The sequence below is a fragment of the Thermobia domestica genome, chromosome 3 (assembly GCF_964235325.1).
Source record: "Thermobia domestica chromosome 3, izTheDome1.hap1.1, whole genome shotgun sequence".
NCBI lineage: Eukaryota > Metazoa > Arthropoda > Insecta > Zygentoma > Lepismatidae > Thermobia > Thermobia domestica.
In genome coordinates, this window is record NC_137456.1 from 38,859,410 (window position 1) to 38,874,685 (window position 15,276).

The 15,276-nt window shown below is 36.6% G+C and overlaps 1 protein-coding gene across 1 annotated transcript in view; it reads right to left on the bottom strand.

Moving 5' to 3' along the window:
• LOC145680301 (uncharacterized) overlaps window positions 1–14,992 on the bottom strand; it is a 43,353-nt gene extending 28,361 nt beyond the window's left edge. Inside the window, exons 1-2 of the mRNA XM_081750664.1 lie at window positions 14,836–14,992; window positions 3,761–3,886 (exon numbers count right to left, since the gene is read on the bottom strand). Coding sequence (XP_081606790.1) covers window positions 3,761–3,886; window positions 14,836–14,899 — 190 coding nt within the window. The 5' untranslated portion in view covers window positions 14,900–14,992. The remainder of the gene's footprint in view (window positions 1–3,760; window positions 3,887–14,835) is intronic.
• Window positions 14,993–15,276: the final 284 nt, after the last annotated feature.

The window sequence follows — 15,276 nt, forward strand, 5'->3', positions numbered from 1 at the left end:
AAGGAACATTTTATTTAGCCCTCGTACATATGGAGAAAATTCTTAGAATTAGAACTTCTGCCAGTCACAATTCTTAGAAGTGCAGCTAGGGGCTTTAACTGAGCATATGTATTGGAAGAACAGCTAGGAGCTTTAACTATATGTTATTTACTCCCCAAAGGGTGCTTCTGTCTTCGAGTAAGCCCAACACCTCACGTCAAACCAAATTTGGTAAGGAATTTGTGTGTAGTATTCTCTCATCTACACCTACGCAATTCGTCGCAAAAGGTGCTAATCGTATCAATGTGACTAATCATCTGCTATTGATTGATATTTGGTGTAGTGGCTCGTGTCCATGTGTTGATTGTTTAATTAAGAAGTTATTCAAACTTCTTTTTTAGTGTTTAAAAAGCCATATTATTTAAAAGATGTGCAGATTCATTGGAACTATATTCAGAGGATGTGTGTATCAATCCGCGCTCTTTTGTTCTCAGGAATACTTAAGTGCGGAGAGCAGTGCGCTAGATGTCATAGTGGCCAGTTTAGAATATAACTGTTTCTCTCAAAAATCCTATTTAGTTCTATCAACCCTTTGGAAATTTTTCTTTTTTACTGTAATGAAAACTGTACGACACCAAGCGTAAAACAAACCAAACAAATATGCTTTATCTACGATAATCAATTTTAGTAGAAAATGGAGGAAATGAATGTAATTTCATGGACAGTTGTCAGTGTCTGCGGAACATGGTGAGAGTAGATTCTTCTAGAGACAATCATCTCGTGAATTTACGTATTTCGTGTGCGTACGTAAATATATTGTCGAAACAGTGCAAACAATGTGAGTGTGAAAATTGAATAAATTAATTAATTTCATTTTTCTTTTCTGTGATCATATTCGTTAAAAGATCTGAGTTACGTAATTGTTTGAATATGTGTTGATTAACGTAATAAATACCACAGGTAAGAATGTACTATATCTATATGTGTATGTTAAAATGTTTTACTTTGATTGTGATACTTAGTTTAACGCAGTGTAGGGGACATTATCCCGCAAATCCAAACATTAGGTGCTTAGTTTAAATTTATGTGAGCCTTGTAATCTCCTTCCGTGAGACTTCTTATGAAGTAAATCCGAGGTTTTATGAGACTTTCCGTAAGGGAGGCTCAGGTTCGCATTGTAGTATGCACCTCGAATTTTCAGTCATGACGGTGAGCACACGGTGTTGGGGATCATTCAGGGCAACTAGCGAATAAAAAAGGGATCAAAACAACGAACACGGTGTAAACCTGATATTGTTTATCCAAGGTTCGAATCCCGACAGATTACATTTCGATATTCTTCCGATAGAAATCTTCGATGTTTACCTGATGACATCTAGCACAGTACGCACCATACGTCATATTGTAGCATGATACCTCACATCTACATACAGTAATTCATTAATACATTTCAATTATATACCGAGTGTATCAAAAGTCAGGGGCGAAACGGGAGAAATCCGAGAAAACCCACGCACACGGTGTTTGTCCACTACAAACTCCACTTGGGGAGCTGGGATCGAACAAGGAACCGTACGAATAAGAACTGAGCCCTATGAATATGACCTTTAGGTCACCGAGACTGCTGCCTGCTGTTCCTTTCAACTTTCAAACAATTGGTTTCCTATAAATATTTCAAATAATATAATGGGCAGATCAATGCTAGTTTTACATAAAAGCGAACAAAGTAACCTGCTTTTAACTCATGTCCTAACTTATTAAATTCTAATTGTAAGTCTACATGAAGTGACAATTTTTTTAATATCTCAGTATTGGACAAATTTAAAAATAAATAAGTAGTTCATAAAACAAGAATATATGAATGTGGCCTTTATATTTGTTTCGTAGAGATTAAAATGGAAGATAATTGCCTAGGGGTAGAGTGCTCACCTATCATGCGAAGGGTTTCTAGTTCGATTTCAGGCCCTGGGAGCTTGTGTTAGATAACATCCTGTCGGTGGGTTTTCTCAGATTCTTTCGTTTCCCACCATATTCTCATTGTGTCAATTCTTTTATAAGTCACTTGCGTTTTTCATCTGCCTCTTTTGGCCTAGGACATAAACGTATAACATTAAACTTCAGATTTCTTTTCACTTTCGGCTCATCATTCCCGTATTCACTTAATTCAATACATAATCTACTCAAAGAAAGGTTTAGTTTGGTTTGTTTTGAGTTTAACGTCCCATGATTATGCCTGGGCGGCTAAGGGAGACGTGGACCTACTGATTATAGTGGAATCCGAACAACTTTTTTTGTTCTACTGTACCTCCACCGGAAATTGAACCCGGGGCCACGCACACCAAAGAGATGAAAGAAAGTTAAGTCGAGCTTACTGGTATACTGGCTCGAATGTATTACGATATTTTAAATATAAAAACATGTTCGTAGAAACCTTACTCATATATTACAACCGCACCCTAGCTCGTTAGTTTTAAAAAACAACCACGCACGACTGAGCCATCTGCATCAGTTTCCTGCGACTGTCATGCCGTTGCGTAACTCCGCAAGATGACGCGTATTTAGAAAAATATGAAATTAAATTTTTAGTTTGACGTCCCACTATTATATCCTTTAGGCTAAATGATAGTGAAATTATTATTTTTGTGCTCTCCCACCGGGAATCGAAAAATGAAATGAAATCTTCTAGTTTTACGTCTCACGATTATGCCGGGTAGGCTAAAGGAGACGGTGATGATGAGAAATGAATGAAGTGGTGGGATGAAGAAAGTGGGAGGAAACGGGAGACAAAACCAACGCACATGGTGTTTGTCCGCCACAAAGTTCACTTGGAGCGAGTTGGGATCGAACCAGGGACACCATGTTCCAGAGGTGAACGCTCTATAACTCAGCCACCGCGGATCCCCCACCGGGAATCGAACTCGGGACCAAATGCATCAAAGACACACGCGCTAGCCACTAGACCAGCAGATGCAGATAGAAAATAAGTAATGGTGATGCGTCATGTTATCAATCGATTTGATTAATACCTAAAGTTTGCTATTAATGTACGCTAAAAACATAACGATTGTTTGCTGAAACGAGACCACGTACAGACTCGTGAAGGAAAACTGAAGAAACCAAGTCTACAATTGTTACCTCAGTGGATGATTAAAGCATGGAACAGGATTAGCAGGAGTCTATTGTTTAAGAATTTCGGAAAATGATGTGTTTCTAAAAATATGGGTGCCAGTGAAGATGATAGTTTATAAGATGATGATAATAAATCTGAAGAAGAATTCCATTCCATTTCAGATGATGAAGACTGGGAGTGTTAACCACTAGAGGAAGAAGGTACAATAAAGAATGTGATCTAAATCTCAAGAAGAGCTTTAAATTGATAAGTTTTTCATTATATAACATTTTCAAAAATTTGAGGTCGTATTCAGTGATCGAAGTGAGACGGTATGTGGTGGTATGCCATACCGCCTCTGGTTTTTCAATAATGAGGACATACCGTCTCTGGTTTTCCAGTGATCAAGACAATATTTAAATAGCCGGTATGTTGAGTCAAAATCATGATAAAACATACCGCCTCTGCTTTTTTTTCCACTTCGAACACTGGTCGTATTATATTTGGGTTAATACGGTATCAGTAACTTTCTAAAGATCTAAGACAAAAGCAGTGCGTAGATAATAATACAATTAATTGGAAAATCAATTCAATAAAAAAAAAGCGCCATATATAACTAGATGACTCGAGAATATAAAATACGAAGTTACATTAACCATACATATATCTCACCCATTTGATCTATTTTCTCCATTTCAGCAATCAACTGATTTGGATCTTTTCCTTTAAGAACAGCTGCTCGAACCATTTGTCTTTGCTTCTTATTCTTCTTTAGTTCTTTCTTCCTGGCTTCTTTTCCTGCAAGGGTAGATCACAGTTGTTAGACCTCAGCTGACAAATTATACACGCTCAAATCAAGGTTTAAAAAGGTGTAAATGTAATCAATGTTTTAAAAAGTCTAAACCTAATTAATAAACTTTATAAAAAATCATTTTACGAAAATGCAGTACATTGTCTGTCAATACGGAAGTCTTCACAGTATAATTACTTACTGATACTATGGAATGCATAGTTGTTGAACCGTAAAAGGAATCCTCCTACCTAAATCATCCGGTAAAAATTAACTTCTGTACTGGAAAAGACAATACGGAAGTGTTGAATTCTGGGGAACAGTTAAAGCTGTTTATCAGTTCTTTCCACAAATTCTTATCACATTTAATTATTTGACCATTCTGAAAGTAAAATTGTTAACACTGTACTAATCTTTGTATTCCAATAGTGATGATCCAACACTCATTAACTTTTCATCAATATTTCAGGTATAACATACGAATGCCTTTCGTCGGGATGAATAGTAGGCAAAATTGCGATAACTTAGATTATTTTCCTATAATATAACACTTCAATACCAATAACCAATTACTAAGAGTTCAAGTAGTCCAGTATTTTACCGAATGAAAAACATTCTATTACCTGTTATATAGCCTATATATTTCCAATATATAACTAAATGGCATATATTGCGGTATTTTGGTACATATATATTAATATTTTTCAGGTTGTCTTTGAAAACAACTAAGATTGGTATTGTGGCCAATTTTAAAGATTTTGTTGAACAAGCCATCTGTTTCTTCCACACCAATGTCGTACAAACTTCTATGCCTTCAAATACGATACAGTCTCGGAATCAATATTGTCAGAAAAAACTTGTATCAAATTTAGTTATCACATTCTAGAATATGAATAGTCTAATTTTTCATAATTTAGCTTAGAATTCATCCCGACGAAAGACACTCGTGTATTATGCCCGAAATATCGAAGCGAAGCTAATGAGTATTGGATCATCACTATTGGAACACAAAGATTAGTGCAGTGTTAAAAATGTGTTCTATACGTTCAATTAGTCGTTATTCTGAAGTTAGTTTGTATATGTATATCTTAATGTTACTAGTTGTTTTCTATATCACAGTTTAAGAACGGTATCTTGTTATTTTTCAACGTACAGAGTAATTAGATTTCAAGAGATTTTCTGACTTATAAATACATGGAAGTGTTGGCAAAAACTATGGTTTTTATAAAAAAAAACATAAAACCTGTTTTTTTTTTTTTTTGTTTAAAACCTTTTTATTAATAATAATAATAATAATAATAATAATTTGCTCTATGTATTTATATCACATATGGACAGAAATAAGTTTGTTTCGCCTTGGTGTTATTATGCAACAACCGGGTTATGCTGGAAGGGGTCATATAAGCTTAAAGCGGTATCCAAACCCCTTCTCGGCTTACACCCAAAAGAAATTGTCCTACATTTGAACTCGAAACCGGTACTAATTGGCCACAAATGAAATACGACTGCCAACTCACTCACGAAGGACTCGTGATAAAAAAAAAAAAAAAAAAAAAAAAAAAAAAAATGTTGTACCGATCTTTATTGTGCTGACGTGCTTATTCCATATGTAATATAATTGTCAAGAGTCATTTCAGAAAGACAAAAAGATAAACAGTTGCACCAGTGAAACCATTATACAGAATTACATACGGACATTTTCAAAACACTGCAGAGTACAGAAGAACTAATTTAGTCCAAGTTAGTTCACTAAGACTTTTATTAGTCAAAGTTAAAAAAATACAACGACTTAATTTGCATAAGAAAAGTGAATAAATATACGAATTATTTGAGTCCACTTTGGCTCTCACCTATTTATACACAAATAGATACCAACGATACTTCTGGTTTCAATAAATGCCTCTCGTGGAGTTTGTATGACCCCCAAAAAAGTACGGTAATTCGATGTATTTTATTAACAGCGAACATTATTAAAACGAAACAATATTTAGAATTTTTCTTTGATTGCAATTGCATAACAATAAGAAACTATAAAACAAGAATTTTAGGAATGATCCAAAAAATGGATCAAAAGATTGCGATCTTGGCCAATAATTAGATTTTGGGTCAGGGCCCACAATATTTTTTAACTGCCTGTATGTCGAGTTTTCGTATTTTTTACGGAATAAGCACATCATACTGAGTTAAGTGATAGTTTGAGTTTGACTATCCTATATGTAGTTCTCCAGATATAAGGCCTATTAGAAAATGTTTGCCTGAAATATTATTGAAACTTTTGATCCAATAATCACAAAACAACGATTCATAAAATAAAAAAATAAAAAGTTGTTTTTGTACCTAGTTATATCATAAATACTGGCACAAGTTTGAATGTGAATAACACAGAGAGTATTAACACCAAGGCAATTTATTTTGGTCAAGTTTTACATTGGCATGTTGTACACCTGAAGCACTAATCATTTTTCGAAATGTCCCCTCTTGGCCTTGATGCAGGCACGAAGTCTGTCCGCTGGTCAATGGCATTACGCACCACGTCCATGGGAAAATTGTTCACTGCTCGGGTCAAGGATTGTTTCAGACTGTCGACAGATGGAAGCCGTTTATGGCAGACCTTTGCCTGAAGGACTGACTAAAGTTTGTAGCTCAACGGGTTAAGGTCCGGGCTGATAGAAGGCCAATCAGCGGTAGAAATAAACTCGGGGACGTTCCGTGCCAGCCAGTCCTGGTTTGTTTTCGCTTTGTGGCTTGGAGTGGAATCCTGCTGGAAGGCCCACCTTTCTCCAGGGAACATGGTAGCAGACAGTGGTTTCACTATAGGTGTTAGCACTGTGTTCTGGTACACCTTGGCAGATGTTTTAACACCTTGTTCGCAAAAATGCAGTTGGGTTGTGCCTGAGTAGCTCACACCTCACCAAACCATCACTGAGGCAGGATGATGTGCCCTCTGAACCCTTGGAGCTGCCTCAGCAGCTGCAGTAGATGACGTGGCATACACACGGTCATTTTGGGCGTTGTAGGCCTGCTCAATTGTGAACACCTTTTCGTCAGTGAACAGATTCTTTCTGTGCAGACTGTTGGCGTAACGCCGCAACAGTCTCTTTGATTTAAGGACCCTCTGCGACATTAATGGTTGAGTCCGAAAGTGACCAGTCCGCCTCTTATACGCCCGTAGATGTAGGTCACTCCTGAGCACACGAGACATGGAATTTCTGTTGATGTTCATCTCAGCAGCCATCACACTTTTCTCTGGCTTATTTTTATGAGTGTACAGTAAAATTTCGTTTAGAGCTAAAGATTTTTTAAAAAATCGATTTTCGGAGCGTGGGATTAATTTAAGGAATGAGGAAAAATTTAAACCGACACGAGGGAACATCTACTAAACTTGGTTAGCATCACTGTCGTAAGCTGAAAAAGACACCTTTTCTACCTTACCGATATTTCAACAAACTCTTCTCAGTAAAAACAATGTATTGAAAAAAAATGGTTTGTTCGTTGTTTTCCTTTTCTAATCTATAGGAGTGTTAAAACACAGCGGTTCATCCTTTAGAAAACAAGTGCCTGTGATTGAAAATATTGTGAATAAGAAATGAAACATTAAAATGTTGCAAATAAGTTAACTCAGGTCATTAAAAAAAACAAAGTCATTTCTCGATTTTCTAGGCGTCTTCGCAACACACAGGACAGCTCTTTGCAAAAGAGTACTGTTACTGTACTGCGAAAATCAGTATGTCTGGTCACCCTACTTCAGTTTAAGCTCCCGATATTATTTGTAAAGTAAATAAAACGTACAATGAATGGAGGAAACTGGCTGAAAAAGTGGAACGAAACAAAACTCGAAAAATAATATATATATATACATTGTCCACCACAAGCTCAACAGCTGGGGTCGAACTCGAGACACATAACAGTTTATCTGATAAAAAAACGATTGTTGATTTTTCTTCTTTTTGGGACGTTACTGATTTAAACTATATATATATATATATATATATATATATATATATATATATATATATATATATATATTGTGGCAGTATTCGTTTTTAAATCGAAAATTATGTCTAATAATTTTATTTTTAATCAATGTTTATTTATGTTGCAAAGATCGCGTTTTATAAAATAATAAGGTTAAGGTGAATAATTGTTACGAGTTAAGTTAATGCAAGCTGAGGAATATTATTATTCAATGGTCAGCGAAATGATGTAAATAAAATGTAAATAAAATGTTTCATTGAGAGTCTGCCAATGCAGGAAGACAATGCAGACAATGCGTCAATTCTTGCATAGGCCAAATACTGTACATTATGAAAAGAGAGATTGTAAGCTTTTGTGAACATTTCACACATTCACGGATATGAGGAAATTGCTTAGAATCGAGAAATCGGAGTGTGTCGAGAGTTGCAGTTTTTGAGTCTTGACACAAGGAAAGAATTTGTTTTTCCATGTGAAAGGGGTCGCACGTGCCATCCAGCAGACGACAGGAGGAGGACCAAGTTGAACAAAACTGGGAGACGAGAGGTCTTCAGGACAGTCGTGGACAGCCTTGGATCAGTCTTTAGGAGTCTACAAGATCGGTCTTTGAGTGTTTAGTCAAAGACGGCGGGACAGTCAACTGACAGTCAACGACAATCAACTTAGAATACCACATTATATCTACGGAGAACATCGAGTCATCGTTAGCATTTGGGAGAATACCAAACTCAATGCTCGTCTACATCAATCACTAATTGGAAGTATTAACTTGGCGATACTACCTCCAACACCTAGATCATCAGTGGAGCGTCATTTGAAGATATCAGGTATGTGTTACTCCTATTCAGGGCTCAAAGGCTCAATACTCGATTGGCAAATATTCCGATTATCCGTAATTCGATACATCACAACACTTACATTCACAATTTTATCTAAAAGAAATATAATTGTTATTAAATGATTGAAGTGAATGTTTTATTATAAGAATTAATCCCCAATTGGTATATGATAATTTAGTTAACCTCTCGCACATGTATATGAGATCATTCCCACTCATTCTAGATGGTGAGTGGAAGGCGCTCAGTATCACTCTAATAGCATCCCCAAATTAGGCACAGAGTGACTGGGTTGTCATAGTGGAGATGCTGTGAGGCTTAGGCCATTCTTGTAGCGATCCTAGCGCAATACATAGGTTAACATAACATGGTTGGAGATTGCTGACTTGTTAAGATCTCAGTAAATAATTAAGTACCTAATAATTTTATTTTTAATCAATGTTTATTTATGTTGCAAAGATCGCGTTTTATAAAATAATAAGGTTAAGGTGAATAATTGTTACGAGTTAAGTTAATGCAAGCTGAGGAATATTATTATTCAATGGTCAGCGAAATGATGTAAATAAAATGTAAATAAAATGTTTCATTGAGAGTCTGCCAATGCAGGAAGACAATGCAGACAATGCGTCAATTCCTGCATAGGCCAAATACTGTACATTATGAAAAGAGAGATTGTAAGCTTTTGTGAACATTTCACACATTCACGGATATGAGGAAATTGCTTAGAATCGAGAAATCGGAGTGTGTCGAGAGTTGCAGTTTTTGAGTCTTGACACAAGGAAAGAATTTGTTTTTCCATGTGAAAGGGGTCGCACGTGCCATCCAGCAGACGACAGGAGGAGGACCAAGTTGAACAAAACTGGGAGACGAGAGGTCTTCAGGACAGTCGTGGACAGCCTTGGATCAGTCTTTAGGAGTCTACAAGATCGGTCTTTGAGTGTTTAGTCAAAGACGGCGGGACAGTCAACTGACAGTCAACCGACAATCAACTTAGAATACCACATTATATCTACGGAGAACATCGAGTCATCGTTAGCATTTGGGAGAATACCAAACTCAATGCTCGTCTACATCAATCACTAATTGGAAGTATTAACTTGGCGATACTACCTCCAACACCTAGATCATCAGTGGAGCGTCATTTGAAGATATCAGGTATGTGTTACTCCTATTCAGGGCTCAAAGGCTCAATACTCGATCGGCGATACTCGACTGGCAAATATTCCGATTATCCGTAATTCGATACATCACAACACTTACATTCACAATTTTATCTAAAAGAAATATAATTGTTATTAAATGATTGAAGTGAATGTTTTATTATAAGAATTAATCCCCAATTGGTATATGATAATTTAGTTAACCTCTCGCACATGTATATGAGATCATTCCCACTCATTCTAGATGGTGAGTGGAAGGCGCTCAGTATCACTCTAATAGCATCCCCAAATTAGGCACAGAGTGACTGGGTTGTCAATATATAAAGTATGTATATATGTATAAAGTTATATACCACACTATCAAATCAGTTAATTTGTTCCTATATGCAACTGATGTCTCAATTTTCTTTCTTGATAAGTATTATAGTTAAATTTCCCGGTAAATGGGGAGTACAATGGGGAGTATGGTACAAATTTGACTCTTTGTCGAAATAAAGTGGTTCTTACTACTGTTCGTGGATGTTAACTAGAACTAACGGTAGCTCAGGGATAGTGTTTGAACCAATAGTGCATATTTGTGAGTTAAGACCCTAAAGAATGTACGATGCTAAGTAAATATTTATCTATTCTTGTCATTCCACGTCGAGCTACTCATTTTTATCAAAAGATGGCGATGTTTCAGATGGGCATCGTCTCCTGTTTTCGCAAAGCTTAGAACATTCTCTGTTAGCACATTGCAAATTAGAACGATGTCTCATTTCATACCAGAAGTAGATACCGAAGAAGAAACAAAATCAGAGGGATAAGGGTAGAAAAAAAAATGAAATTTTGAGTTTTACGTCCCACGGTTATGCCGGTTAGGCTAAAGGAGACGGTGATAATGAGTAATGAATGAAATAGTGGAATGAAGAAAGTGGGAGAACCCCGAGAAAACCCACGCACACGGTGTTTGTCCACCACAAAGTTCACTTGGCGGGAGCAGGGTTTGAACCCGAGACCCCTAGCACCAGAGGTGAACGCTCTACCACTGAGCCACCGCGGCCCGGGATAAGGGTAGAGACGGGAGCTATTCTTAGGATGCTGGATCCACATAAAAACGGTACCAATACAGGGATAAGAAAGCAGAAAAATGAAATGACCTACTCTTTGGGACTCTATCTATTCTTGGAATGCTGGATCCAGGACAAAAACGGTCTTAATAGAGAAATTAGGACACAGATGAGAACTATTCTTAGGACGATGGATCCATATCAAAAACGGTTTCAATAGAAAGATAAAGGAAGAGATATGACCTATTCTTGGGACGCTGGATCCACATTAAAAACGGTACCAATACAGGGATAAGGGTAGAAAAATGACATACTCATGGGACGCTAAGAGATATGACCTATTCTTGGGACGCTGGATCCACATTAAAAACGGTACCAATACAGGCATAAGGGTAGAAAAATGACATACTCATGGGACGCTATCTATTCTTGCAATGCTGGATCCAGGACAAAAACTGTTTTAATAGAGAAATTAGGATAGAAATGAAACCTATTCTTAGGAGATGGATCCATATGAAAAACGGTTTCAACAAAGGGATAAAGGAAGAGATATGACCTATTCTTGGGACGAAAGAAGGACAGTTATATTTACTAAATTCTAACAACGACAAACAACACGATTTCAATCCAGGATGAAGAACGGTTTTAATACAGAAATAAGGGCAGAGACGAGACCCATTCTTAGGGCTCTGGATCCCTATCAAAAATGGTTTCAATAGAGGAATAAGGGTAGAGACGGGAGTTATTCTTTGGATGCTCATTAAAGATTTTGATTTCATTTCATTTTAGCGTCATTTCAACAGCAAGGCTATATGAGACGTGGGCCGACAGCGAACGTGAAGTCAGAATCACATGAGCTTCCACGACAAAAGCTCCTATGCTAACTGCTAAGGCACAAGGGAGCCATTGATTCACATAAAACATGACTTCAATAGAGGGATAATGGTAGAGACTGGACCTATTCTTGGGACGCAAGATTCACATAAAAAAAAAAAAGTTTCTCCCCACTTTTTTAATGATCACCCCGTGTACCTTATGAGATTGTGATGTTAGTACGTATGTACGTTACTCCACACAATATCTCCTGAACGGAAATGAATTTATTTATTTATTTGCAACAGATGTCAAGAGCGATTGTCTCCGTCGAGTTCGTTAATGCAGTCAATCTTCAAGGATAATGATGACTTTAACTGTGGCTACGCATATTCCATTTTCTACTATTGAAACAAAGGTGTTTAATTGTAAAATGCCAGAAATTACACATCGTACCAATAGATGGCAGCAGACACCCTGCAGCAGATCAAATCTACTGAATGAAACTGGAATTTCACGTGATCCACTTTGCTGTCTTTAACAGAGTTTGTTACCCTTTTTTCTCTTCGGGCACAAATACTGAAACTTTGGCTTCAGTAGAGATATAAGAACGGTGTTAAGGTTCTGAATCCATGTTAAAAAAAAGTTTCTTGCTATCTACTTAGTTTTGCTGTAAGAGATTAAATATTGAAACCGGAAGTAATACTACTTCTGGTTCCAGTTGGGAGACAAGTGGGACACGAAACCTACTCTTAAGACTTGATTCCATTTTTAAAAAAGAACTTCTTATCTCTCACCGTTAAACAAGTGCTATAGGAAGTCATATACCTGTCGAAAGAAGGACACACGATAACCATCTACTAGAATTGCTGCTACTACTGGAATGGATTTGCTTTCAAGCTTCCACATACAAATGATGGATTAATAAGTCGCTTTGTGGAATAACAAATAATGAAGTTACCAATGGAACATGAGCTTTAGAGCCCTGAAACAAACAAATCTTACAAAAATAACGAGAAATTTATACTTCAAATTTCCATTCTCCGCCGTAAACTAAAAGCGAGGGATATAAGTGAAAGATTATTAAAAAGGGTGGAACTGAATTGAAGAAAACGGAAGGCGTGTGTGTTTACAATAGTTGGTCATAAAAATTGTGATTTTATAGTTAAAACGAATGAGTGTGTGTAGATAATAGTTTCCACCAGGAAAGTTATTCCTGCACAATATAGGGAAGCTGTATTTTATGCTTACAAAAGTGGAGTTACAAGTATAGAATCATTACAACTGCGAAAGAAGTCGTACACCTAACCTGAGTATTTATTATAATACACAATATGTTTCTGTCACGAGGATTATTTCATATGTCATATATATTTAAAAAGATAAAAATGATATTAAGATACTTATAAATACAACATACAAGCACAAACGAGCTGCTGCTGGTAGTGGCGATCTAGTACATTTTGGTGCGTTTTTCGCATGCATAATAGCTCTTTTGCATAACCAACATAGCTTTGCGCTTGCTTTCTATGAACCCTCTCCCGCAAGAACCCACCAGTTTTGTCCTGATCTCACGCGGAATATAAACTTCTTGCTCATGGTGGAGATTAAGTGCCGCAGAGTTGGTCCACGAATATCGAGGCTAGCAGAAGCTAAACTAACCCAATTTAACCTAGAGTAACTAAAACCATTCCTACTTTACCCCTTAGCCTTAACATGCCAGACCTACATATGGCTCGTTGTGGACACTCAGAAGTTGGTAACTTTCTAGGGTTCACTCGAGCAGACGGTTCTACCAAATAGAAAATTTTTACGTAAAATACGATGTGAAACATTTTTCGTGAAGGAATGAGAGATGAATATAAGAATATAGGGTAAACTTTACAATACATGCTCCAGCTGCGCATCGATAAGTAGGACCGCTTTAAAAAGATATAGTAGAGTAGGGCAGGGTAAAGCAGAGTAAGATAGTGATAAGTAGGGTAGGGGCAGGAACAGGTTAGCTTAAAGTTAGGGAAGTTTTCAGCAATTTTCGTAAAATTAATAATTTCTCGTTTCTGACTGAGTATACTAGCTGGAGTGGGCATTTACCCCTAATTTGACAGTGCACAGCATATTATGCAATGAATTTTGGATGGTAATGAAAGTATTGAATCCGTAATTATTTACAGAAGCGGAAGCGGATGAATTGAATACAAATTGAGTAGAAATAAAATCTGGCAAAATTTGGGGCATTTATTCCAAAGTTGGGCGCCCGCTTTCTCCGCGTTTTTTCGCTGTTATCTCCTTTGCAGACTTTCTACAATTTGTTATTAGGTTCATTAATCCGTGCTCTTCACAAACTTTTAAAAGATTTTGCTCGTTATCAACGTATTGCTTAACAAATGTTAAAACTTAGTTCATTGGCCTTGTACATTCGCCATGTTAATAACATAAATGCTCGTTTCTTTCCCACAATGCAACTGTTCGGTTACCTTGCACCGAGTAGTTTCCTCCGCTCGCCGTATAGTCCCATGTTTATAACCGCTTATAATAACACATAAACAGATTTTTCGAGACTCATATATTATCAAGAACACAAACGATCAAATTATCCATATCTTTCCTGTAAATTTTAAAAATTTTGCTCGAAACGGACGCTCAACTTTGGAATTTAACCCACATTTGGTACAATCTGAAAGCTCTAACCTAACCAGAAAATGTAAGAAATCAGTCAAAATCTAGTAGAACCAACCAGAGCCCTCTAACTTAATCTATTCTAAATATGTAGCTAAGAAATTTGTAAAAAAAATTGATGGAACCGTCTGCTCGAGTAACACCACTTTCTCCGCCGTAAACTGCTCGTTTTAGCTTATACACACCATCGCTTCGCGCCTGCTCCATACAGATGCGCCCCCGCGATGCAGGCCCTATAGTCACCTTATGGTACCTAAGCTCATAATTTTGGAGTGCATGACAGTCCCGTAACACTGTTTTCTTTTGCTGCAAACTACAATATAAAAGTAAACTAGTCATCATTGGTTTTATCCCCTCTCTCAACAATAAATAATAGATCAAACCTAACAAAATTTTTTGAAATTAACTACAAAAAGATTATAAATTTCATCATGAATTAATATATACTTACTGGCTTGATCTGTGGGATTCATATACTTCCCACTTTTTGTCGTATTAATTGATCTCCTCCCCATTTTTGTTATTAATACACTAACAGCACAAACAGTAAAACCCAGAAAATATAATCAACACGAAAATATTTTTTTCATCTGCTCTGTGTTGTATGTATTTTGTTTTCTCATAGTTGGTGACCAGTACGAAAAATAATCACTAGACACTCGTAAAATATTCTAATGATCTTTATTATACAAGACAGATTATGCGAATTGGAACGCAACGAAAGGCATATAGTAAATATAACTCTTATGTTAATATTTGCGAAATAAAAATCAAATTTTGCGATGCATTAACATAAACCGATACGGAGTGAGGACCTATCATCTACACGTATTATTAAGGATGCGACAAAATTTATTCGATTGAAAGTTTTTTCTTGGGAGTAGTAGTAGTA